We start from the raw sequence: 24674 nt of genomic DNA on the forward strand, positions 1-24674 counted from the left end.
TGCTTTTCTTGTTTAGTATAACTAAATATACAACTAAATATAAAATCGAAGCGGCAAACACGAGTATTTTATAGCATTTTATAACATTTTTCCCAACAGCCTAAAAAATTTTTCTAATAGCTTAAAACATTTTTCCAAAATAACCTTTTTAAACTTTCCTAAAAAGCATAGAATAACATTTACAGCGTATTTCAAATTCAACTAATCGTACAATAAACTGTACCATTACTACGTCATAATTACTATAAAAAATTCTAAAATCGAAATTTCTGTTCACTATTATAATAAACTACAACTCACTGACGATCACATGAAATTTTACATTTCAATGTGTGAAACAGCTGTTTGAATTATAGTTTTTATATAATTAAATAAATAAATATTAAGCTCCAATTTGATTTGTCGAGCACTATCGATCAGAACTTTGTATAAAACCTTTAATATATATACATATATATTTGTTGTAAACTAATGTAATAAAATAGTTAATTAAACTGGCTTAAATACAATGTGAACAACTTTTTTTTGCAGATATTTATAAAAGTTAGAAAATTTAAAACAAATGTATATAGTATTTGATGGCAAGTGAAAAAGTACAGACATTAACACTAACTAGTCTTGTTGGAGCCAAGCCTATCATCTATAATTGGCCGAAAAACAAAAATGTTAGTAATTTTTAAGTTTTTGAATAGTTTTTATTATACCTATCTTTTAGATTATTATTTTATTATATCAATAGATTAAAATGTATCTTATTTGTATACAATAAGTATGATGCAATTAAAAAGTGTTATTAAAATCCTAAATTGATATTATTGGGCAAAATGAAGTTATATAAAGATATATTGATTTTTACATAGAACTACTTATAAACAGTGTTTTTAGTGCATATATTCTTGATGATTTTTAATGTAGTGTACAAATTAACTGTTTTATACTAGTCTTTCTTAAATACTGTAAAAACATATTATTAGCTCATATCTATACTGCCGTGAGTTATATTTGGAGTTCTAACAAATTTAGATTTTTATTTAAGGATGTCAAAGTTACTAATTTGAAAAAAATTGCGAAGTCAATATTGGACGTAAAATACTATTTTATTTAATATAAAAAAAATTTGAAAAAAACGCTATATTGATTCTTAAATCCTTGGACTAAATAATGTTAAAACTGTATTCAAAGTTTCTTACATACTATCTAACAAAATAAATGTATAAATTTATATGTATTTACAGGATGGTTCGCCCAGCACAGAGGAAATTAGAAGAATTGGTGAAGAGATCATTCAAACTATTAGGTTTTCTAATTGTTTAAAATATCTAAGAAATAAAAAAATGAAAAAATAATAATGTTATGGTTTGATATATATTAAGTGCCTACAATTATATTTTTTAAGCAAAACTTTTGTTATAGTATTTCAAAATTGAAAAAATTAAAATATTATTTGTAACATGTTATTGAAAAGTAAAACTATATGCTATAGCACCAGGTTCTATATTTAAAATCTATATTTTAACTTCAAATTATTGTTTTTGTAGCAGTAAAGACATTTACATATTTTTTTTAAAACTTACACTCTTAATTTCTAGTTTAATAAATAGTAATTAATTTTGAAACACAACTATTTTACAAAAGGATGATTCTTACAGTTTGCTTTTACTAACCAATAAAATTATACATTTATTTTTAGATTGGTAAGGGATGAGCTTCCTGCATCCACAGCGATTGTAGTGGATAAAAATATCTTAAATAGTAGTGATCTAAATGATTTAACAAAGTAAGTGAATGTCTCATTGTATAAGTAAAACCTTTGAAAATTTTTGTTAGTTGTTACTAATAGACTAAAACTTAACACTTAAAGCTTCTCAGTAAAGTAATATAGTAATTTTATAGTAACAGTAAATATTTATTGTTTTATTTATCAACTGGTTTTTCACTAAGGGTAAAACTTTGTAAAACACCAATATACAAAAAGTTTATCAAGTTGAAACAAGCTGATCAACTTAAATATTTCTACTATAGGAGTTAAAAGTTAAAGTTAAGAAATGTATATTGTTTAACAGCTAATGCTTTCAACAGGTTCGAAGTTGTAGAAAAAATTTGCCAGAAATTCAACAAAGCGATTAAGTCCATGTATAAACTTGTGAGTAATTTTACTGCTTAGCTTCAAATGCAGTTGTTTTTTAACCTTTAAAACTTGTGTAATCTGACTGATTTTAGTTAAAAAATCTTTGTTACAATATTTATTAATCTATAAAAACTGTGTAATAATTTTTTTTTATACCTAATAAGTTTTGAAAACTAGTGTTCGAGAGATATCATTGTTTTGAATATTATTGTAGTTTATTGGTTAAGTTTTCATAACAAAGTACTCATACCAACATTAAATATTGTAACTTCCTTAAAACTTGTTTATTTTAGTATTGACTTTATTTAAGTATTCATTGTAAACTTCAGCGAAAGTTGATTAAAATTTATTTATTTAATTTAGATGATAGTTGTAGAATTACAACTCACAAAATTTAAAAAATCACAGTACTAAACACTTGGTTTAGTAAACTTGAAACTTTTACAAGTTTTTAAATAGTTTTACTTGCATGAATATATAAGTCTGTTTTTGTATATATATATATAATATAATTAATGCTATATCGGATTATCAGCTATATAACATTTCATATTATATGTAGAAATAAAAAATGCAGTTTTCAATAACAAAAGTTTTTATAGTAAGCCTTTTTGCAGAAAAAATTAACTGAAATTTAGTTTTTTTACACAAATTAATGTAGCTTAAAAAATGTCGCAACCTTTAAAAATATAGCTTTTAACTTTTTGTAAAAAAAAAGTTTTTATTATCGATTGTTATATGTTCGTCTCCTTTTATTTAACTTATACTTTTTTAAACATTTAACAATATGGATTGATATTTTTTCTTTTAAATACTCTTTTAAATACTATAAGCTCTTTACATCCCAGTAAATTGAGCATTCTTTTTTAGTTAAGGCAAATAACTATACTTTTAAATACTCAAAATAAAACCTGTTCTTCTTTCTCTTAATTTTTTTTTATATAACTTTAAACAATATACAAAAGACACTAGGTACCAAATTCAAATGTGTTTCGCGCTATTTTAATAAGTGGATACATAGCAATAAATAAAATAGTTACTTATATAGAAACAGTAGTAATCATCATAAACAAATATTAATTAAATACAAAGTCAATTACACAAAACTAATCAAAATACTAATTATTGAAGCTAATTAAATACAAAAATATAAACACCAAAAACAGCATTAAATATATAGTCAAATTATTTTTGCTTCCAAAGGGTAGGTTTTCTATTTAAAATACATATAGGTTCCATTTACGAGTGTGAAGTTGGCTTGGTAACGTTTTTTAAGAATTTAAAAAAAATGTCCAAACTTTAGACCAAATTATTTTCCTTATCTTAATAGCTAATTAATTTTTTTTTGTATTCTAGAGAACGGTCCTTTGCTTTTAATAAAAAAAAATCCATTGGGTTTGGGTTTGACTTAGTGTGGGGCCCCTTAAAAAATAAGAGTTTTGTTATTAATTTTTACTTAGCTCGAATTAAAAAAAGAATTTTAATTAATTTTTTTAATTTTTTTATATTTTATATGTGAATAAATGCAATACAGATTTTTTTTCCAACTGTTAATATTTCGTACTATTTGGCCTTATTCCAGAATTCCTTATTTCGGAATAAGGCCAAATAAAACGGAATATTAAGAGTTGGAAAATAAAAAATCTGTATGGCATTAATTCATATATAAATAACAAAAAAAAAATTCAATTTTTTTTTTTTAATTCGAGCTAAGTAAAAATTGATAACAAAACTCATATTTCGTACTATTTGGCCTTATTCCGGAATAAGGAGTTCTCTTTTAATTCTAAATGATTAAATCTCTTTTAAACCATTTAGGTGAGATTTAATAGTTCTACTTACTAGTTCAAGAAGATACGCATTCCTATACAATAAAGTCTTAGTATATTAATTTTTTTTTCAAAGAGTTCAGGTGAACACATTAAATTCGCACGATGACACAATGTCTTAGTTAGATTGACTTTTCGTTTCAGACCACATTGTGACTGAAAATTCAGATAATCACTTGTAAATTTTCTTTTCTGAAATAGTAGTTACAAATTCTGTATTTTTTCTTTTTACCAGTACATCAAGGTATGATAACTCATTATTATACCTTTTTCAAATGGTAAACTTAATTGAGTTATGCTGTCCATTTGATAAATTTTAATAGTCTATAGTTTCAGTTAACTTCATTATACTTTTATTAATAAAGTTATAGAAAAAACTTAGACTTTTCATAAATTTAAAACCTTTATTTTGTATATTTTTATGAGCTTATGTTCATTTAAAAGCCATGTAAGAAGTTCAAATTTGTTTCTAAAATATTTAAAACTTCTCAGTTTAGTATTAAAAAAATTGTTTATTTTTATATTAAAAATATGTATAAAAAAGCATATAATTTAAAACAGTTGCTAATAACCGAGTTAGAAAAAAACCTGGAATCCTGGAAAAACTGGAATTTAAGAAATATTGACAAAACCTGGAATTTCTAACAAAAATCACTAAAAAAACTGGAATAATTTTTTACTCATAAAGTAACGAAGTTTTGATAAAATACAAAAAACTTGACATAAAGATAATTTTTTTGTATCATAATTTTTTTTCATAAAAATAAACAAATTTTAAGTAGCTTTACATTGTCTTTTCAATGTTATTATACTATTTAAGACATTTTTACCTTAAGTTTAATTTTATACTAGAAATAGACAAAAACACTTTTTTTTTCTACCTGGAAGAAAGTTACCAAAACATTTGGCAACCTTGTAATCAATTTTATTTTGGTTAAAAGATTTAAAACTGAACTAAAAAAGGTTTTTTTTTTAGTCTAATTGAAAATAATTAATATTTTCATCTGCAAGCTTTGTATTGAAATAGTATTATATTACCTGTATTTTAAATTGATTTCAATATACTTGGTTTTTAAATATAATATATTTAATTTTTACTACTTATTTATAAACATAATTAAAAACTAAATAAAATGAACATACTCTCTATATAATTATTAAAATTATGTTTTCTATAGAATAAATTGCTTTGTTTCAAAATTAAAAGTTACTTGTTTAGTTGAAAATAAATGCTTCTGTTTGAATTGACTACGTGTTTATTTTTGAATTGAATTTTGTTTTAAATTTATACGATATAAAAATGATATAATTTTTTAATATATGGTCCACTATCTACATTTAATTGAAAAATAATTCTTAAAATAAAATTAATTGTTTTGTTATATAATATAATATAAATATTTTAATAAGGTGTTATTAATTTTTTATTGATGTAAAACAATTTTTTTTTTGCACTATCAAAAGTCTATATTATGTTTTGAATAAATAGTTATTATTTTAGTACTTTTTTCTTCATAAAAAAATATTGCAGAGCACAAGGATAAAAAAACATAAAGCTTCAAAGTCACTACTTAGGCATATTATGAAACAGGTTAATTTATTCTTTGTTTTTTATTTAGCATGCAACAATTTAGTTCTTAAAAGTTATTGAAACAAATTTAATAATTTAAAGAATAATAGATTTATAACTTTAAAAGAATATATTAATTAGATCTGAAAGGTTATTGAACCTTTTGAGTTCTTTATTAAAACTGCACTTAAGTGCGATATTTTAATATGTTATATTAAAAAATATAAGTTTTAAAAAGTTCTGTAATTTTTTAATGAAAAAAAGTTCTTTTTTTGTAGTAACTTGCTAATGTGTACAGTTACAAATTTTAGAACTCAATAAAAAATTGTATACAGTGTATAAAGACTCAAATTATCGCTTAAGTACTTCATCTCTTATTTAGGTTTACTTAAGGGCAGTTACAGATCCCAACAAATTAAATAGAGGTCCACAAGAGTCTAGAGTTTATGGAGAGACCTTGTTTGATTTTAGCACTAAAATTTTCGATGAAATGAATTTAAACGAAAATGACAAATTCATAGATCTTGGAAGTGGTTTGTACTGTAATATGTTTTTAGAGAAAATTAATTGAAAATGAATTAAAATAATAATAGTCACTTACGAGTTATAAAAAAAAATACATGTAAAATTTGTGGTTTTTAAATATGTATTAGTACCATCTGTTTAAATAACACTTTCAATTGTAAAACAGAAATTTGGATTGTTCTATATTGCACCAATTAAAATGTTTAGACACATTTAAAAAATATTATTAATTCCTACTTTAGTGTTGAAGTTGAGTTATTCTTAATTATTATTTTCATTTATACTTTAAAGGAGTTGGAAACGTGGTCCTTACTGCAGCAGCTTATACTGATTGCAAGGAATGTATTGGAGTCGAAATACAAGATATACCCGCTGAATTTGCAAAAGTATTTAAGATTAGATATATGTTGTTTTGAATAAAAATACAATCTAACACACAGTGTCTTAACTGGTTTTAAATTATCATTTGATTATTGATAAGATGTAAAATTTAGATATTTAAATCATCGTTTTTACCATTTAAGTTACACAAGGCTTTTTACAGGGTTGCAAAAAATCACTAAAAAACTTGGAATTTTAAACACCTTTAAGATGTTAAGTAGTAAAATTTCGATTTGATAAAAAATCTATTGGATAGATAATAAAAAAATTTTTGTCACCATCAAATATTTTTATCAATAAACACATGTAAAGAAGCTTTAACATATCTTTTTAATGTCGTTATACTATTTAATACAGTTGTTTACCCTAAATTTAATTCTAAACTTAAAATATAAAAAACAATTATATTTAAAAACCTGAAAAAAAAACCTGAATAAAGTTTTTTAAAAACATTCAACAACCCTGTATTTAAAACACTTTTGCTAACTCATGATGCAAAGAAATATTTCTTTAAACATTGTAAGTTTTAACTTTAAATTTATAAAAATCGAAAATAATTAGTACATAATATATAACTTATAGGTAATTTTAAGGTTGTAGCTTACTTAAAAACAATTAATTTTTCTTTCATAAAAAAATCAAATTAGTAAAATTAGTATTCATTTTAACAAATTTTGTCTACATTTAAAAAAAAGTTAGACTTAAAATTTATTGTTAATGTCAAATTTCAAGAAAATGGAGCTTCACTTCAAATTTTTTATGGATTGGTATGGCAAAAAGTACCAGCCATTCAAACTTGTGAAAGACAGCTTCTTAGACGAACCTTGGGTGGAAGAAATTAAACAGTCCACGTTAGTTACTTTCGATATATTAATGAAGTCAACTGGTTTTTACAAAAAAGTTTGGAAATTGCTTTTGGTAACAAGCTGTTTGTTTTCAATCTTATTTATAACATCAAAAATTTTTATATTTATTCTTAAACTAAAAAGTTTTTTTTTTATATCATGAGTATATTTTTTAGAAAATATATTTTATTTATTATCAACGTGTAAGTTGAATAAAACTTGCCAATATTGTGTGAAAAAAAAATCACCATTGAAGCAGAATCAGTTTTATTAAAGCAACCACAATAAAAAACAGTGCAATATTTTCAAACAACTACAAGTTTGGACCTGAATTGAACGAGAATATTAAAAAGATAATAGAGCAACATGAACATAGAAACAGTCTTAGAATAGTGGTCAGCGCTCCTCTTAGAACTATGAAAGACAGGGAAATAACTGGTAGAAATTACAGAGGTTAGGAGTGTATTTTAATATTTTTATTTACTTGAAAAAAACATATAGCAATAGATTCTTAAAATAGGTCTATGTACTATTTGTTTTAAGTATTTATCCATCGGATTACGAATCTCTTTTTCTAAACCAAGGTATAGCGGGTTGCATAATTTAACAAAAAAGACTGAGTCCAGTTGATTGCCAATCTTAATTTTTTTATAACACTATTGTATTTTATCAGTTAAGAATTTAAAATAGATTTAATTTACAAAAATAAAGCTTTTATAAGTTCATGGATCCGGTAGATCACTAAGTTTTAGTCACTCTTGACTCCGTTTAAAATTTTAGTTTCTTTCATAATTCTTGACTATTATGGTTTTTTATTACTTTTTTCAAAGAGTAATAATGTATCACTATTAGTAGTTTCAAAATAAAAAAGAACTAGTTTTAAAAAATTGACCTAAATATGCATAACAATATCTTAGCAATCATATGCTTTAGAAATTAAAAGAATAAGCTTTTTAAAAATGAAGTTAATAATTTAGTAGGTTTTATTATGAAAAAAACTACAAACTAAAAAAAATTATTTTTCTATTAAATACTTTATTTTATCCTAAGTAATTTAAGCTATCTTCGCCTTAACTAAAAATTGCTATAAGAATTTTTTTCGAAATATTTTTTTTTCCGTTATTTTGTTTACTTAAATATTTTATTTTAATACTTAGTATAGTTAACTTTTCAAATGTTTTTAAATAAAAAAAGTCTTTCTTGGAAATTTAAGAAGATATAGATATGTTTCATACTTCTTAGTTCTAGTAAGTATAAGTTTATAAAATTACTTAAAACGAAACCAACACTTTTTACAAAACTGACTTTATTTCAAAAATTGATTCTATGTATTGAATTCTGTTTAAATAAATATTCCCTTTAAAATACTAAGCCTTAATTTTTGCAAAAAAAAAACTTTACTCTCTGATTTAAGGTTTATTTCTACTATATACTTTTAGTTTACGTTTATGCAAATGTAGTTTAACTTAATTAAATGATATATACTGAGGTAATTCTATTTGTACCAAAGTAGTTTTGTAACCAATTTTATAATAAATCAAAATAAAATATAATTAATAAACGTGAAAATAATATTTAATGTTTTTATTTTAAATTTAATTATATTTAAGTTTGTATTTGAATTACAGAACTTGAGTCAATTATGACTTATGGTGAGATTCAAGGTGATTGTCATTCAGTTAGTTGGACTTCAACGCCAGTTACTTTCTTTATACACGTAAGAGTTTAACTTCTGAGTATAAATAATTGTTATATTAGTAATCTTTTTACTTTTATTATTTGATGTATAAAAAACAAGTTGTAATTAACACTAAGTTGTATCTATATGATCATTGTATTTGCGTGATAATGTTATAATTTAAGTTCTCAAACTAAATTTAGATTGTTAATTACTTTTACACTAAACAGAAACTTGATGAATCAAAGTTGTACGACTGGATGAATTCTCAAGTAAGAAAATATTTAATATTAACATTATAAAAATTTATTATTATTTTTGCTTATTTTTTGTTTCTATAAACAAAATTTAACTTTTTTGAAAAATTACAAATAAATTCTAGGCTAAAACTTCTCGACCTAATTCAGTGGCTTCTCAGGATACCATGGAAACCCACTCTCCGTCTCCAAACAATGAACAACAAATAAGTTAGTTATAAAATATAAGTGAACTAAAGGTGTTTGAAAACTAAAAAAAAATATACAACAAAAGTTAACAATGAAAATTAAAATAGCAAAATATTATCAATGTCAACGAAGTTAAAAAATAGCGAAGTAATATATTTCTATATGAAACAGCATTTTTACTGCTGTAGTAAAAAATAATAGTTTTGTATGGAATTACTTAAAAATTGTGTTGACTTTTATAAATTGTAAACTAAGGGTGTTACGAACGCTTTATTATTATTTTTGTAAAGTTTTTTTATATTTTAAACTTTTTCATTCCTGCAAAGTTAACTAAGTGTATATTTTGATTTTTGTCATACTAAAAAAACAAATGAAGTATATTAATTTTTTAAGTAGAAAACTAAACGTAATAAGGTTTTAAGTTTTAAGTTATTTTTGTAAGTAGGACTGTTATTTTGAGTTTAGTTAAACATTTCAAGTAAAATACTTATAAGCAAGCGGGTTTTCTCGACTATTTTTAAACTAAATTTATTAAGGTGTTTTGTTTGATTAAAAAAAGTAGATGTAATTTGGACTTCATGTATAACCTATTTTAATGAAAAAAAAAATTATTGTACACTTAAATTTTTATGAATTTTTGAGTTAATAAATGAATCTTAGTAAATAAAATAACTAATATGAAACTTAATATGAATCATTGGAATAAACTCAGAAATCAGTTTTATATCAGACCTATTAAGTATAAGTGACATAAAGATCATTTTTCTAGTGACTCATTTTATTTCACATTGAAACTATTTCATAAAAGGCGGAAAGCTTTTAATTTAAACAAAATAAATATTCACACTAATTATTCGTAATTCCTCTCTGAGTTTTCTAAGCTTAACAGATATTTAATTCCTAAAATTAAATATTATAAAACTAGAAAGTTAACATAAATATCTGTTTAATATTAATTTTTGTTATTTCAAGTAAACTTTTACGTGTAATTGCTTTACTATTTAAGTTTATATTTAAAAAATATATAGCTTAAAAAATCCGTAGTCAACACATAAACAATAGTATGTTGTATTACATAATTTCTAGATATTATAAAACACGTAGTAATTTTTTCACTAGAAAGTAGTTTTTGACCTTTAAAGTTTTAGGACACAAAATAGAATAACGACCTAGTCAGTACTTTCTTTAAGTTTTTTTATCAAAGATTATTTTGCAAGTTGAACACAAATGATAGATAATACTGCACTTAATGCATACAAATATATTTACATATATTACAAGTTTTAAAGTAAAATTTTTCACGGCGGGAAAAAAGAAAGCGCTTGAGATTTTCAAGTAGCTGTAAAAACGAGAGATACGTTTGTGAAAATTGAGAGAACTGTGTGACTTGTCATGCTCTGTTGGTTTCATCTACCGTTGCATTTTCCGAGAGTTTTTTTGCAATTCTATGTAGTGTAACTGATATTCTTATTTTTAACAATTTACTATTAAATTATTTGCTAGTTGGTTGTTAATTCTAATTAAGTTCTCATTATTTCCTGTCTACATTTAAACTAAATATTTTACTTTTTACTATTTTCCAAGTAATCTTGCATTGTTTTGATTTAATTATTACAATATATGTGTTTGGATATAAACTTCTTTATTTAAATTTTTATTATTTTTATATCTAAAATGATATCCTTAAGTATAAAGGTATTCTTACTCGGTTTATCTGAAATATCCAACCAATTTTTTATTTTATACAAAAAAATTTATTTTCAAACATTTTCGATTAAATAGTTGCTTATAATTTAAATATGAACATTTTATTTAATGCAAAAAAGAAAATCAAAAATCATATTTGAAAATATTTTTACTAGTATGTTGTATTTTTAGCTAAACTACACTTATCAATTTACAACTTCATTAACTCTTTATATACTTATTTGACCAGTCATATTCAAATTATTTTAGTTCAAGTCAATTAAGGTTATTTTAATAAAGTTATTAAAGTATGATATACTAAATAATTTTCAAAAGGATGTTTTATATTAAAGATAAACTAAGGGCATAGGTTAAGGCATTTTTTTTTACATGTTGGTTTTTTTTAAAGATTTTAAACTTAGATAACAGTCGCATTTTATCTCTTGTCATAAAGAAAATTAGTTTTAGATATGAGGGTACACAGTCAGACAGTTCGACAGGATTCTTCTTGAAGAACTAAAGTAAAAAGGCATAAAAATACTTTTATATTAAAAATCTATCTACTCCTATAATTTTTTAGCAATATTTGTCAAAATTTCTCAGTTTAATCTCAACTTAATAATAAACAATCATTTTTTAGGAATTTTTAAAGTTTTGAGTAAAAGTATTTTTTTATAAAAAAAAATATTAATTTTTCTTTTTCTTTTGGTTATAAATTTTATTATTGTTATTTTCTTATGCCTTATAATACAATTTTTTCTTATAGTGCAAGGAACATTTCGTAAAAATTGTGGTCACTAGCTTTAAAATTAAAAACGATATAGATTTTTAGTGAATTTTTCAAAACTCTGAGAAAGTCAGCCTTTAAAAACTTTGATTCCATAAGGTTGTATTAAGTGTTTTTTTAAACTGGTTGTATCTTTAAAGTTTATTGATGGTTTTTATTCTCTAAAATGTATCTTATAGTATATACTCCACGCCTCGAAATAAGAGCTAATGTTTATTTTAGTTAAAAATAAAAATAAGTGTTGGACTCCCCTATGCCCTTGAAATTGATTGTTTTTGTGGCTAGATTGTATATATATTATATTATAGTGTGACTTTACAATAAAAGAATGGTAATTTTTTTGCCCGCTAAGAAAAATTCTTTAGCCAGCGACGTGTTAGCTTTTAAAAAACTTTTAAAAACAGATAAAATTGAGATTTTTACAAATATGTTTTGAAGTGTGCTCCTTATTTGGTTTTCAGTGCACAATTGTATTTGTTAAATAATAACTGAATTGTAAATTTGAGTTTAAAAAACTCATTATTAATTTTCATGATATAATTTTTTTAAACTACGCTGTCGAGAATAATTATTTAACAACCCTGGTTCGTAAAGGGTTTAAAAAAAATCTGGCTTGGAAAGACCTTTTCTGCTAAATCTGGCATGTAAACTAAAAAAAAAGTTTACCCCTATTATTTAACTGCGATTAATTTTTGATTAAAGTTTTTCAGATTTGAAAATATTAGAATAGTTTTTATATTATAAAAATAGTTTTGAAATTTTGAAACTGGAAAGTGTGACTTTATTATTTAAATATTCTAAATGATTGAGGGTGATTTTTTATTTAAAAAAAACATTAGCTCTTTCAAACAATCAGAGTTTTAAAATAGATGTAATAAACATGAAGTTTTTATACCATTAAAAAGAGTAAACAAATACTAATAAATAACATGCAGATATCCAAGAGAGAAAAGCTAAAGAAAAATCAGTAATGGGGCGTAAACAAAGAAAAGTTGGTGTTATTATTGTTATTAATTTGAAAAAAGAATATTTTACCTAAGTTCAAACAACTAAAAATAAGTTAATAAATGTATTTAGTTACTGAATTGACTGAACATTGTTATTTTAATTTTTAATTTAAATACGTGCAATTGCTTTGATTGAAATTGATTGGTTTTTCATGAAGAGCTAAAATATGCTTTACAGAACAATATGATTCAAATTATATTTTAGCTTATACTAATGTAAAGTCTTTTTTGTTTAAATTATTTTACTCAAACCAAAAAAGTCACTGGAAGACTACAATTTTATTTAAATTTTAATCTACAATTTTAAATTCAGCTCTCATATAAAATACTATTAAATATTCTCACTGTTTGATAAAATATAGTTCTGAAAAAGATATATTAAATTTTGATTTCTATTAATTAGTCTTATATGTCCAAAAATATATTTTTATCAATTATTTGTTTTAAAACAATTTTTTACATATACACCATATAATTGTTCTAGCACATTTCATTCTTTATTCTGTAGTACTAGTTTTGTGATCTATGATTAAAATGATCGGCTAGATTAGTACCTGCTAGATCTTTTAAAAATTGTTTTTAGATTTTAACACGATAGTTGTTCCTAGTATTAGGAGCAGCCTACGAAAAATTATATTTTTCAAAAGCATAAAAATAAAATACAAAACATAAAAAAAAGTTTTGTGATTTATACAATTAATACATATAATAATTTAAAACGTAAACAAATTTTAATTTAAGTTAATTCAAGCAATTAGTATTCTTTATGTTTTTAAAACTTTAAGTTTACTCTACAAAGGGACAAAAAATTTATAACTCGTGAAGTATATAAAAAGATTAAAAATTATTTTTATTAATTTTATAAAAACGCGTAACGACCTTAAGTTGATAAATATTAATGCTCAGTTTTTATTTATCACTTAATCTAATCAATTCTATTATTTCACCTAAATAGCTTAAACAACCCTTTTAATAACTCTAAAAACAAATGTTTCTATTTTAAATTGACATAGTAAACACTTGCTTGAAAATATTTATGCAAGTTTAAACTCAGCCAAAATTTAATTAATTTATAATATTTGTTTTATCACATATAAATTTAAAATAGAACTGTAATAAAATTATATTATTTTTTAATGTACGTCATATAGTTTAAAAACATGTTAGTTGGTTCAAAAATAAGATTTTTCATATTTCTTTCTTTCAATTTCTCAGACTCGAACCAGAATAAAGAACCAAAATTCTGAAGAAGATCTGAAGTCATCTTCTAGTAGTATTTCTAGTCAGGATTTGAAGGTAGAGCTTATGTCTTAGTTTTGCTATAGTATATGATATTTATTTTATTTAGTTAACTTAGTATCATACACCAACTTAGTATAACCTTGAAATATTTTAATCATTTTATAACACTTTTGTGTTTTCAATAAAGATTATTAAACTTCTTAAATTGAAGTACAAAGTATGATCTTACTTAAAGATAAAAATTCTTACAAGCTTTTAATTAGAAATTTTATCAAAGAAAGCTGTGACTTAAGTATAACTACAAATTATTTACTTTAAAAAGTTGCAAAAATTAATGAAATATTGTAATTAATTATATTTTTTAGTTTTTGAAAATATTTTCTTTTGGCATAACAAATGTTAAATAACAATAATTAAATTAATACAAACTTTATTTTATAATAGAGTTTGAATTTTAATTAGATTTTTTAGCGGTCTAGTTTCACTTGAAAAAGAAAAAGTAATTGGATACATTTTAAACATTTAAGTTATATATTTTTTACTTTATACTAATTATGTTGTTAATTTACAAATTTTCAAATTAATAGATGCAATCCACAAGTCTCTATAGTATTTAAGATTACAAGTTAAAATAAAATTTGCATTTGATTATTTAAACTAGAGTTGTATTTTGTATTTAAATTAAAGTCATTTGTATATTTGAATAGTGGATTGATTAGTTTTTAAGGAAATTTGATTAATTTAAATAAAACGAATAAAAGTTACAACAAAAAAGAAATAACATTTCCGTAAGGTATTATTCGTCAATTTTATAACTTAAACAACCTTTACCTTAGTGCATAATTTAATTTTAATGGTTGGGTATACTGAATTCATTTCTTGTTAGGCATTTTTTGGAAAATGAAATAGTCAAGTTATAGAAGTAAGAAACGTTAAAGAAGCTGTTAATAAAAAACTAATTAAATGTAATATGTATAACCTATATAGTATTCCCAAACATTGTAAATTAAATTGAATGTTATATACTTTTTTTGAGAGCAACAATCAAAGTTTTCAACTTCAAATTATTATTGTAGTTACTGGAAAGTATTAATTAATATCATTGATTTACTAAAACAAAACTTTATAAATAGTTCCGTTTATTAGTAAGTTTTATATTAATTCGAGTAAACTTGTAATTCAGCATTCGGACGAACATGCAATTTCCGGAAGTACGAACATCATCGAGACATCAAAAGTAGATTCAAAGGAGCACGTAGAAGATCAGAAAGAAAATTTTGAAGATGAAGGAAGTGAAAAGAAGAAGCGACAGCTGAGACCTCCCAGAAAAGCAAATCAATCGCAGGGAAAAAGAAGAAGTGAAAGGAACAATCTTGATCACACTTCTAGGGTTAGTTTCTCCAATTATAACATAATTAACAAAATAGTTTTATTAAGTGTTTTTTATAAAGTTTTATAATAAATAAAAATTAACAAAAAAACACTAAATATTTTTTAGTTCAAATATTTTTAGTAGTAACTTAAGTTTTGAAAAAGTTAGTTATAATAACAAATTTTCAAGAAAATCACATCTAAACTAAAATATACTTATTTACTACAAACACGATATTGTCTTTATAAGATTATTTTGTTCGATCAAATCTTTTGTTATATCAAAATGTTAAAGATAAGTTAGTTTTGATTTTACGTTTTAAACTACTTTAGAATAAATAGTATAAACTTAACTTTAAGTAAATTTTTATACAAACTACAATAACAAAATTGTTTAAAAAAGCTAGTTTTTACTTTCATTCACAAAATATCTTTAAGTGCCGCCGGGGATGTTTTAAAATTAATCTGTTTTTTTGATATCTTATAAACGCATTTTCTTCAAAAATAACTTATTTGTCTTGAAACTCAACTTAAGGAGTTATGCGTTACAATTTTAATACATTTTTCTATTAAAAATAATTGTTTACAACATGTATAGTTTTATAAATGTTTAAAGTTGTTTTATCTTATTACAACATTAAATCTCAATTAAGAAAGAACAGCATACAAAAATGTATTTTATGTAGCTTTAAGTTTTTTTTACAAAATTTATATTTGAACCCTATTTTTAAAAATATACAAATAAAGTACTCAAAAAAATCAATCGTTTTCATAATTTAATTTATTGATTTGAGCCAAGATTAATTTTTTATATAAATTATATGAACTTTGTTTAATATAGACTTGTATTTGATTGTAGCTATGTTTGCAACAGTTTTTGAATAATAAATGTGAACTCAGATTAGATTCTGACCTTGTTTTTTTGACCTTTTTCTTAAAAAAATCGACATTAAATTTGAATAATACTTTTATAAATAACAATATTTTATTGGTTTTTATTGTAAACTAAATTGTAACTGTTTAAATAAGTGAGTATGCTTAAACTTTATTACAAACAATGTCAGTTAGTTATCAAATTTAATAAGTTTTTTGAACTCAGTTAATTACAAAAATATATCTAGAAAATACAGGTGAAATATGAATGTATGAATTAAAACATAATATATACGTATTATATTTATTTGCTTTTTGTGACTTTTAAATTCTAAAATACATTTTGACAATTTCAATACTTTTGTTTCTTTGACTCCAATTATTTTATAATTAACATTTTAACCACTAGAAGATGCACAAGAGTGCAGAGGACACGAAGGAGGATGTGCCAGTTGTGAAGAGTCGGAGGGGAAGGAAGCAGAAGCAGCAGCAGCAGCCTGTCATCAACGAAAACATTGTCTATCTCGATCAGAAGACTCGTAATTGTGATGTCAAAGGTGACTTATTTTAATGCTTTAATTTAACATAGAATCAGGGTTGCCACTTTACCTGGAAACCTAAAATTTGACAATTTAGGCTTAAATAACCTGGAATTTTGATTAAAAAACCTGGAATTTTTAATAATTTTAACATTTTCAGCTGTAAAATTTTGATTTGATAAAAAAAAATCCATCATATAATTAAGATTTTTTGTCATCATCAAAAAATTTTTTTACTAAAAAGCACATTTAAAGTAACTTTACAGTATCTTTTCAATATTTTTATACTATTTAACACAGTTTCTTAAATAGAAATTAACTTAAAACAATGTAAAAATGTGTACTTTTAAAAACCTGGAAGAAATTTGGAAAACCTGGAAAAAAATTTGAAAAAACGAGTGGCAACCCTGATAGAATACTTGCTTTTTCCTTAACTGGGTGATACAAAAATTATTGAAATAGTGTAGGCTTTAGCATTAGAATTAAGCAGATCTGTGTCTTCTTGATTAAGACGTGTTGTAGGTATATTAAAATATTGTTTTACCTTGAATTGATTAATTATTCATAAAAAATTCTGTTCAACAACTTTGATCGCATATATCTTAAAAGATACTTTAATTTTTTTATTTTAGTAAAAAGCAACTGTTGCAAGTAGATGTAAAAATATCACTTGTTTTAAAAAACCCTACTATGGTTTTATTTGAATATTTTTAAATAAAAATTTATTTGATTTAGTTAACAATTCATAAATTTTAATAGAAACTTGATTTTTTTGTAATGTTCTACGAATATTTTTAGATGAAAATGGTGCTAATATTGATGGTCTGTCCTTACCAATACTATATGTTACAAATGATGATAAGCAACATAAACTTACTGAAAGCGATACTGCTGCAATAAACAGATACCTGTGTAAGTTTAAAGCTAATTATAAATCATTTTTGAAAAAATAAATTAAAAAATAATCAAATACTGGTATTTTAATTTAGTTGATTTATAAAATTGTAAATGTCTACTTTGAATTAAAACAAAAATTCTTCTTAATATTATTTAGTAGAAAATATTTGAAATGATTTAACTGCTTCTTGCTTGATTACAACTTAAATATTTCCTTCATACCGATGCGTAGGTAGCTTTTGTTGCGCAAATACTTATAGTGCATGTTGCTCCAATACAACTTTCTTGTTGGCTGAGTAGCTTTAGTTATTTAATACAATATTTTTGTTATAAATTGTTTGTTCTATAATTTAATATTTAGCTTGAAATTTTCAACTATTTTGATTATATTTTGTGTAGTTTTGTATTTATTGCAAAATGTATTTCAATATTTCTTAGGTTGTATTGTTTTAAGTTTTTTAATAATTTACTTTCTTAAAAGCCATTACAAAAATAATTTTTCACATTTTTTTCTTCAAGCTCTTAATTTTTTTATCAAATTTTTATCACAAAGTTTATATAATAAATTCTATGCTAAGTTAAGGGCATATGGGGGTACTTCTTAACTTTTACAACTTGATTTTGTTTTATACAGTTTTATCTGCGTTATCACAAATTTCTAACTGCTTAAAAAATTTTAAAGTAATTTTTGAGATATAGGCGATCAAAGTCGGTGACCTTAATAGGTTCCTTATGGAAGGCACAAACCGAATACGCAAAAAAAGACCATTTCGTTAGAAATCTATCTTTTACTTCATTTTTAACCAATATTTTTCAAATTTTTACAGAAAATCCATTATTAAATTTAAAAAAAGATTTAATACAATGGTTTTAATTTAGAAAAATAAAGTTTTTATAAAAAAACCAAACCTCCTATTAAAAAAAAATTATATAATTTAATTTATAATATTTTTAAAATCGCAACAGTAAAAGTCTTTTAAACTAAAATAGAACATTTCCTGAAAGTTTGACGTCTCTTACTCAAAGAAATAAGGAGAAAATAGATTTTTAGTAAGTTTTTAAATTTCCGAGAAAATTTACCTCGAAAAATTTGGTCCATACGTTTGTATCGGAAACTTTTTCAAAAATTACAGTTTCTCAAAAGTTAAATAAGATTTTTAATTCTATAAAAACTGGCTTGTAGTTTGTACTTTAAGCTTATAAGATGCAGTTACGCTCTTGTTTTATTTGTGTTTTAAAAATTTTCACACATTTAAAACCTCACATGGGCTTCTTTTAATTTGAAGTCTTTGAATTATTTTGTTTCGGCTGTAAGTTAACATGAAATCAACCCGGTAGATATTTTCACACAATTTGCAGTGATGCTGAAGCAGAATATGGTGGAGCAATTGCTGCAAGCCAAGAACGCGGAAGACAGCTCGCTGGTTAAGAGGGACAAGAAAGAGAGGACACAGGACAAGTTGCAGCTGAGGGAGGAAATGAACAGGTTGGAGGATCAGATGAAACACACCGAAAATGAAACTAAAAGAAAAATGGACAAAAGAGAAATGCAGGTTGGTGGCTTTTTGTATGTATAGTGTTGTTTAGTAAAAAGTGATGATACTTTTGAAATAAATTAGGAAAATAATATATGATTATACTTTTTATACGGATCAGATATTTTGTCTAGTTTATTTATCCCATGTTTACCTTTTATTTTCATAAGAAGCTTTGAAAAAAACAGTTTTATATACTTCAAATAGATAGCAATAGCAAAACTGTAACGTTTATTTATTATTAACTTAATGTGTTGTATTAGAATAAAAGTATTAAACTTTTTACTCTAAATGAAACTATACATTATTTTTATCTCATAAATACGATTAGTTATAGGCTAAACATTTTTTGTGGTATTTTTTAACAAACTACTATACTTTTTTTTAAACAATTTTTTTAACTTAAAATAATCTAACTAATATTGGTATTCTAATAAGTATATAGCCATTAACACATAAAATAATATATAATTTTTTAAGTTTGAGAAATATGTCTCTATATTTTTAAATGATTTTTTCTTCTTCTGTGGTTTAGTTTAAAACGCTGGACTCCGGCTATCAAACCCGAGCCACTTAAACAAAACTAATTAAATAGATAGATTAATAAATTGATAATATCAAATAGACACTTAAATTTGTAGTTTAAAAAAAAAATCGCACAAAACAAAAACTTTTGTTGCATTTGAAGTGAAATAAAATTTTGTGGACAAAAAAGAGCATAAAACTTAAAGGCAAATTTATTTTATAAAGATACAATCAAATGACATAATAAATTTAATCAAAACAAACTTCAAGATTAACTAGTCAAAATAACCTTTTGGAAATTTTAAGTTTAAAACAATAATTTTTTTATATAATGTTTCTATTAAAAAGTATTTTTTGAAGTGTTTACTTATGTTACCAAGCTTAATACATTTAATTTTTTTAAACATTAAGTAAAGTAAAGATGCACTGTATGATTTTCTAAAGTCCTTATTTATTTTTTAATTTAGATATTATATCGAAATAAAACAGTCTTAAACTTATATTTTCTTGGTAAATTAATGTTTTAAAAAGTTTTTTTTTACTTGTTTGTTTCATTTTACTAGCAAGATTTTATGAGCTACTACTAATTTTAGCGTCATTGAATTTGTAGTTTTTTAAACTTTTATAGTTATTATTTGAATGTTTTTAGAATTTATGACAGAAATTTTGATCATTACTATTAAAATAGAAAAAAACTAGTTAGTCTCCTTTAATTTTCTTAACAGCTTGTTTTTATATTTAAATAGATTCGTTGCTACTAAATAGCTTCTATTCATTTGGCAGAAGAATTTTAGAAAGTTATTGCCAATTTTAAGTGACAAATCGATGTTTGTTAATCTTTTATACTTAGCATGTTTAACGTTTAGTTTTATAGAGTAAAACCTGAAATACAAAGTACAAAAACTTATTGTAAACACCCAGTGTTATTTATGCATAATATTTTTATGAGGTTGTTAATTTTTTTCAAAGTTACTTAAGATAAATACAACATTTTTTATATTTGTTATAAATATATAATTCTTTCAACAATATCTTATAACTTTTGTCTTTTTTAACTAGTTCAACATATTAAATTTTAAATAAAATTAAGTTTATAGCTATCAATGTAACTGTTTTAGAATTAAAGTTTATTGTTTAACACTGTGTTTCATGCGCTTAGGCAATGATGATTTACAAATTCTTTGCTGTGGAATAATAACTTATTTTAAAGTTATTACTAACAAAAATAAGTTTGTAATATAAAAAAAAAAACAAGTTATTTTTGTTTATTGTAGAAGTTAAAAAATACTTTTTTCACGTTAATTATTAATTTTCGAATTGTTTTAATGCTAATGATGCGTTGGTCTTTCTTAAGTTTTATAAAAGTCACTTTCAAAGATCTTACTTATATAAAATCAATTTTTAATAATTTGTATTACAATTTGCAACTTATTCTTTTGGTATTTCTCAGTAATCAGTATAAAAAATAATATAAAAGTTTTCTTGTCAAAATTTGTTTTTGCATTAGACAGGGTTTCTATAAAACCTGAAAAAACCTAGAAATTGACAATGTAGACATAAAATATCTGAAGTTTTTAACAATTTTTACATGAAAACAATGAAGTTTAGTTAAGATACGAAACGTCTATCATAATAATTAATTTTTGTTTGTTTTATTTAAGACTTTGTTTATTATAAAATTTATTCAAAGTAGCATTACAGTATATTTTCAATACTTTTAAACTATTAAGAAGGATAGTTTTTAGCCTTAAATTTAATTTTCCAAAAAAAAACAAAAAACTTACGCCTAAAAAATCTGGAATAAATTCAGGAAACCTAGAAAAAAATTTGAAAAGTCCTTTTGCAACCCTGATTAGAAATTGTTGTTAAATTTGAAGTTGTTAAATTTTATTTTTAAGACGTATCAGAGTTGACAAAAAACTTGGAAACCTGGAAAACCCTGGAATTTGACAAAAAAAACCTGGAATTTTGAACAAAAATCATTAAAAAACCTGGAATTTTAAACAATTTTTACATGATATGTAGAAAAATTTTGATTTGACACAAAAAATTAACCATATAGATAAAAAAAATTTGTCACCAAATTTTTTTATATATTAGAAAACACATTTGAAGTAGCTTTACACTATCTTTTCAAAGTTTTTATTCTATTTAACACAGTTTTTACCTTAAACTTAACTTTAATCCCGAAAATGTTTACTTTTAAAAACCTTGAGGAAATTTTAAAAACCTGGAATAAATTAGCCAAATGTTTTTGACAAATCCTGATGTATAAAAAAACAAGAAAGGATTTTCATTTATTATCAGAAAGCTTGAGGCTTAACTACAACTACTTGTTTATACAATAATAAGAATTTAACTATTTTAATAGTTAATTCAAGCGTTTATTTTTACAGTTCAAGTTGATCAAAAATCTGAATATTAATAATCACTTCCTATCATATCTACCTTTGTTCAAGAAAATTACCAATCAATTTTTACATGATATGTAGAAAAATTTTGATTTGACACAAAAAATTAACCATATAGATAAAAAAATTTTGTCACCAAATTTTTTTATATATTAGAAAACACATTTGAAGTAGCTTTACACTATCTTTTCAATGTTTTTATTCTATTTAACACAGTTTTTACCTTAAACTTAACTTTAATCCCGAAAATGTTTACTTTTAAAAACCTTGAGGAAATTTTAAAAACCTGGAATAAATTAGCCAAATGTTTTTGACAAATCCTGATGTATAAAAAACAAGAAAAGATTTGCATTTATTATCAGAAAGCTTGAGGCTTAACTACAACTACTTGTTTATACAATAATAAGAATTTAACTATTTCAATAGTTAATTCAAGCGTTTATTTTTACAGTTCAAGTTGATCAAAAATCTGAATATTAATAACCACTTCCTATCATATCTACCTTTGTTCAAGAAAATTACCAATCAATTTATCAAGAACAATGATATTTTTAAAAACCTGGTAAGTATAGATTTTAATACATATTTACTATTGAGTACATCTTATTAATACAATAAGTAGATATTCGCTTAAAATTTCAAATTTTGAAATTCTGAATCTTTTTTGAGTTTTCTTATTTATAAAAATTGTTTAATTATTCAGCTCTTTTATCATTTTTAAGACTGACAACATTTATCTGACCATAAAAGCTTAAGAATAAAACTGAAAAATTTTATCACTTAATTCTGAGTTATAAAGTATTTTGTAAACGTTTTCAATCTAGCATTTTGTTTGTGTTATAGTTTTTAAAATTTATATATAACCTAAAAATTGTAAAATGTAAAGCTTTTATTTAACTCCTTAATTTGTCTTTAAATTAAGTTAAGTTCTTTAATTTTTATTAATTCGTGGTAGTATTTCTATTAATTAGTGTTTGGAATGTAAAAATTATAAAACTTTTTTTGATAATTGTAGCCTTCTGCAAAAAATTAACTTTTCTACATTACGAAAAAATATCGAATCAGAGTGGTATAGTTTTACTTTTTTTTATTGAAAAAGGTTTATTTTCGTGATATAGAATTAACTTTCAATTAAATAGAGTTTTTCGAAAATACAAAATTAAAAACTACTAAAATATTTATTAGAACAAAGTTGGGATTATTAGGAAAAAAAATTACAACAACAACAAACTTATTATGTAATTTTAACTAAGACAACCTTTTTTTAGATGAAACTTAGCCAGCCGATGTACCAGCAAATGGGTGAAAATGTTCAAGAATTAGAGAAGATGAAAAATCAACTAGACAAAGATCTTCCAAGCTTTGGTTAATATTTTTACTAATATTTACCGAAATAAATATATATATACTTGTAGTAAAATTGTTTTATAATGTATTTTAGATTAAAAAGTATTTATACCTCTTTTAATAAAATTTGGAAACAGTTTTTACAACATTTTATGATTGTTATACAATTGTATTATCCATTCAGATATAATAAAAAAATTCGTTTAGTTACATTTTAATATCAATGAAAACTGATGAAAAATATACTTAATTAAAAATAAATATATGTTTGTAATCTTTCATGTTAAAAGTTGTGAAATTCTTAAGTTTTTATTTAATTTTTTTTTTTTTAGTTTTAAGCTTTTACTGCATAGATAAAGTTATTATAGTTTTTAACTTTAATTACTTTAAGTTAAACTATCTTGAAACATCTTTAACAAGAAAAATATAAATTTAAATGTACTGATAATACTTATTAATCAACCAGTTAATAGGTAATGTTTTTTTAATTAAATAAGTTTACAACAGTATAAAAAAAATGTTGTTTTTTATTGGTGTTAATGATATAAAATTCAAAACACTGTTAAAAATTAAATATTTTTGTTACAGTCTTTCAGGGTATGGATAGACATGAAGAAGTTGTCCTCTGTAATAACAACATAAACTTAGGCTACAGCGGACAAATTAGAATTCCTTATAATAATATTCCAGTTAGTATAGCCAGCTATAGATAATTTAATAAATGTTTGGACTGTTTGTTTTTATAGAAATGAAAAAAATAGGTTTTGAAATAAAATATTAATATGTTTATTTTATGAAGTGTTTTACTTATTGATGAAATTGTTAGAAAAATAAAAATCTTTTAACATAAGCTAGATTGTCTTATTTATATGGTCAAAGATATCAATTAAGTTCTGAGTTGCAAACTTATACTTATGTAGTATACTTTGTATAAATAAAAAAAGTTTGCATAACAAATAGATTTAAATAGTTTATATCACTTGATAAATAGAATTAAAATGTGAAATTACAAATAATTCAATAAACACTAATCTTTTAAGAAAATAAATAAT

General features: G+C 22.9%; 1 protein-coding gene across 2 annotated transcripts in view; it reads left to right on the top strand.

Moving 5' to 3' along the window:
• The first annotated feature begins 531 nt into the window (after window positions 1–531).
• LOC145849858 (uncharacterized) overlaps window positions 532–24674 on the top strand; it is a 30142-nt gene continuing 5999 nt past the window's right edge. For both annotated transcript variants that reach the window (XM_082954941.1, XM_082954942.1), the window contains exons 1-21: window positions 532–665; window positions 1236–1297; window positions 1691–1777; window positions 2080–2143; window positions 5489–5548; window positions 5910–6060; window positions 6344–6438; window positions 7166–7284; window positions 7574–7731; window positions 8907–8995; window positions 9187–9228; window positions 9339–9423; window positions 12811–12866; window positions 14098–14178; window positions 15308–15514; window positions 16778–16925; window positions 17706–17819; window positions 19164–19357; window positions 22727–22837; window positions 23544–23640; window positions 24211–24311. In XM_082954941.1, coding sequence (XP_082811067.1) covers window positions 579–665; window positions 1236–1297; window positions 1691–1777; window positions 2080–2143; window positions 5489–5548; window positions 5910–6060; window positions 6344–6438; window positions 7166–7284; window positions 7574–7731; window positions 8907–8995; window positions 9187–9228; window positions 9339–9423; window positions 12811–12866; window positions 14098–14178; window positions 15308–15514; window positions 16778–16925; window positions 17706–17819; window positions 19164–19357; window positions 22727–22837; window positions 23544–23640; window positions 24211–24311 — 2208 coding nt within the window. In that variant the 5' untranslated portion in view covers window positions 532–578. The remainder of the gene's footprint in view (window positions 666–1235; window positions 1298–1690; window positions 1778–2079; window positions 2144–5488; window positions 5549–5909; window positions 6061–6343; window positions 6439–7165; window positions 7285–7573; window positions 7732–8906; window positions 8996–9186; window positions 9229–9338; window positions 9424–12810; window positions 12867–14097; window positions 14179–15307; window positions 15515–16777; window positions 16926–17705; window positions 17820–19163; window positions 19358–22726; window positions 22838–23543; window positions 23641–24210; window positions 24312–24674) is intronic.

The sequence above is a fragment of the Thalia democratica genome, chromosome 2 (assembly GCF_965202585.1).
Source record: "Thalia democratica chromosome 2, ktThaDemo2.hap1.1, whole genome shotgun sequence".
Classification (NCBI taxonomy): Eukaryota; Metazoa; Chordata; class Thaliacea; order Salpida; family Salpidae; genus Thalia; species Thalia democratica.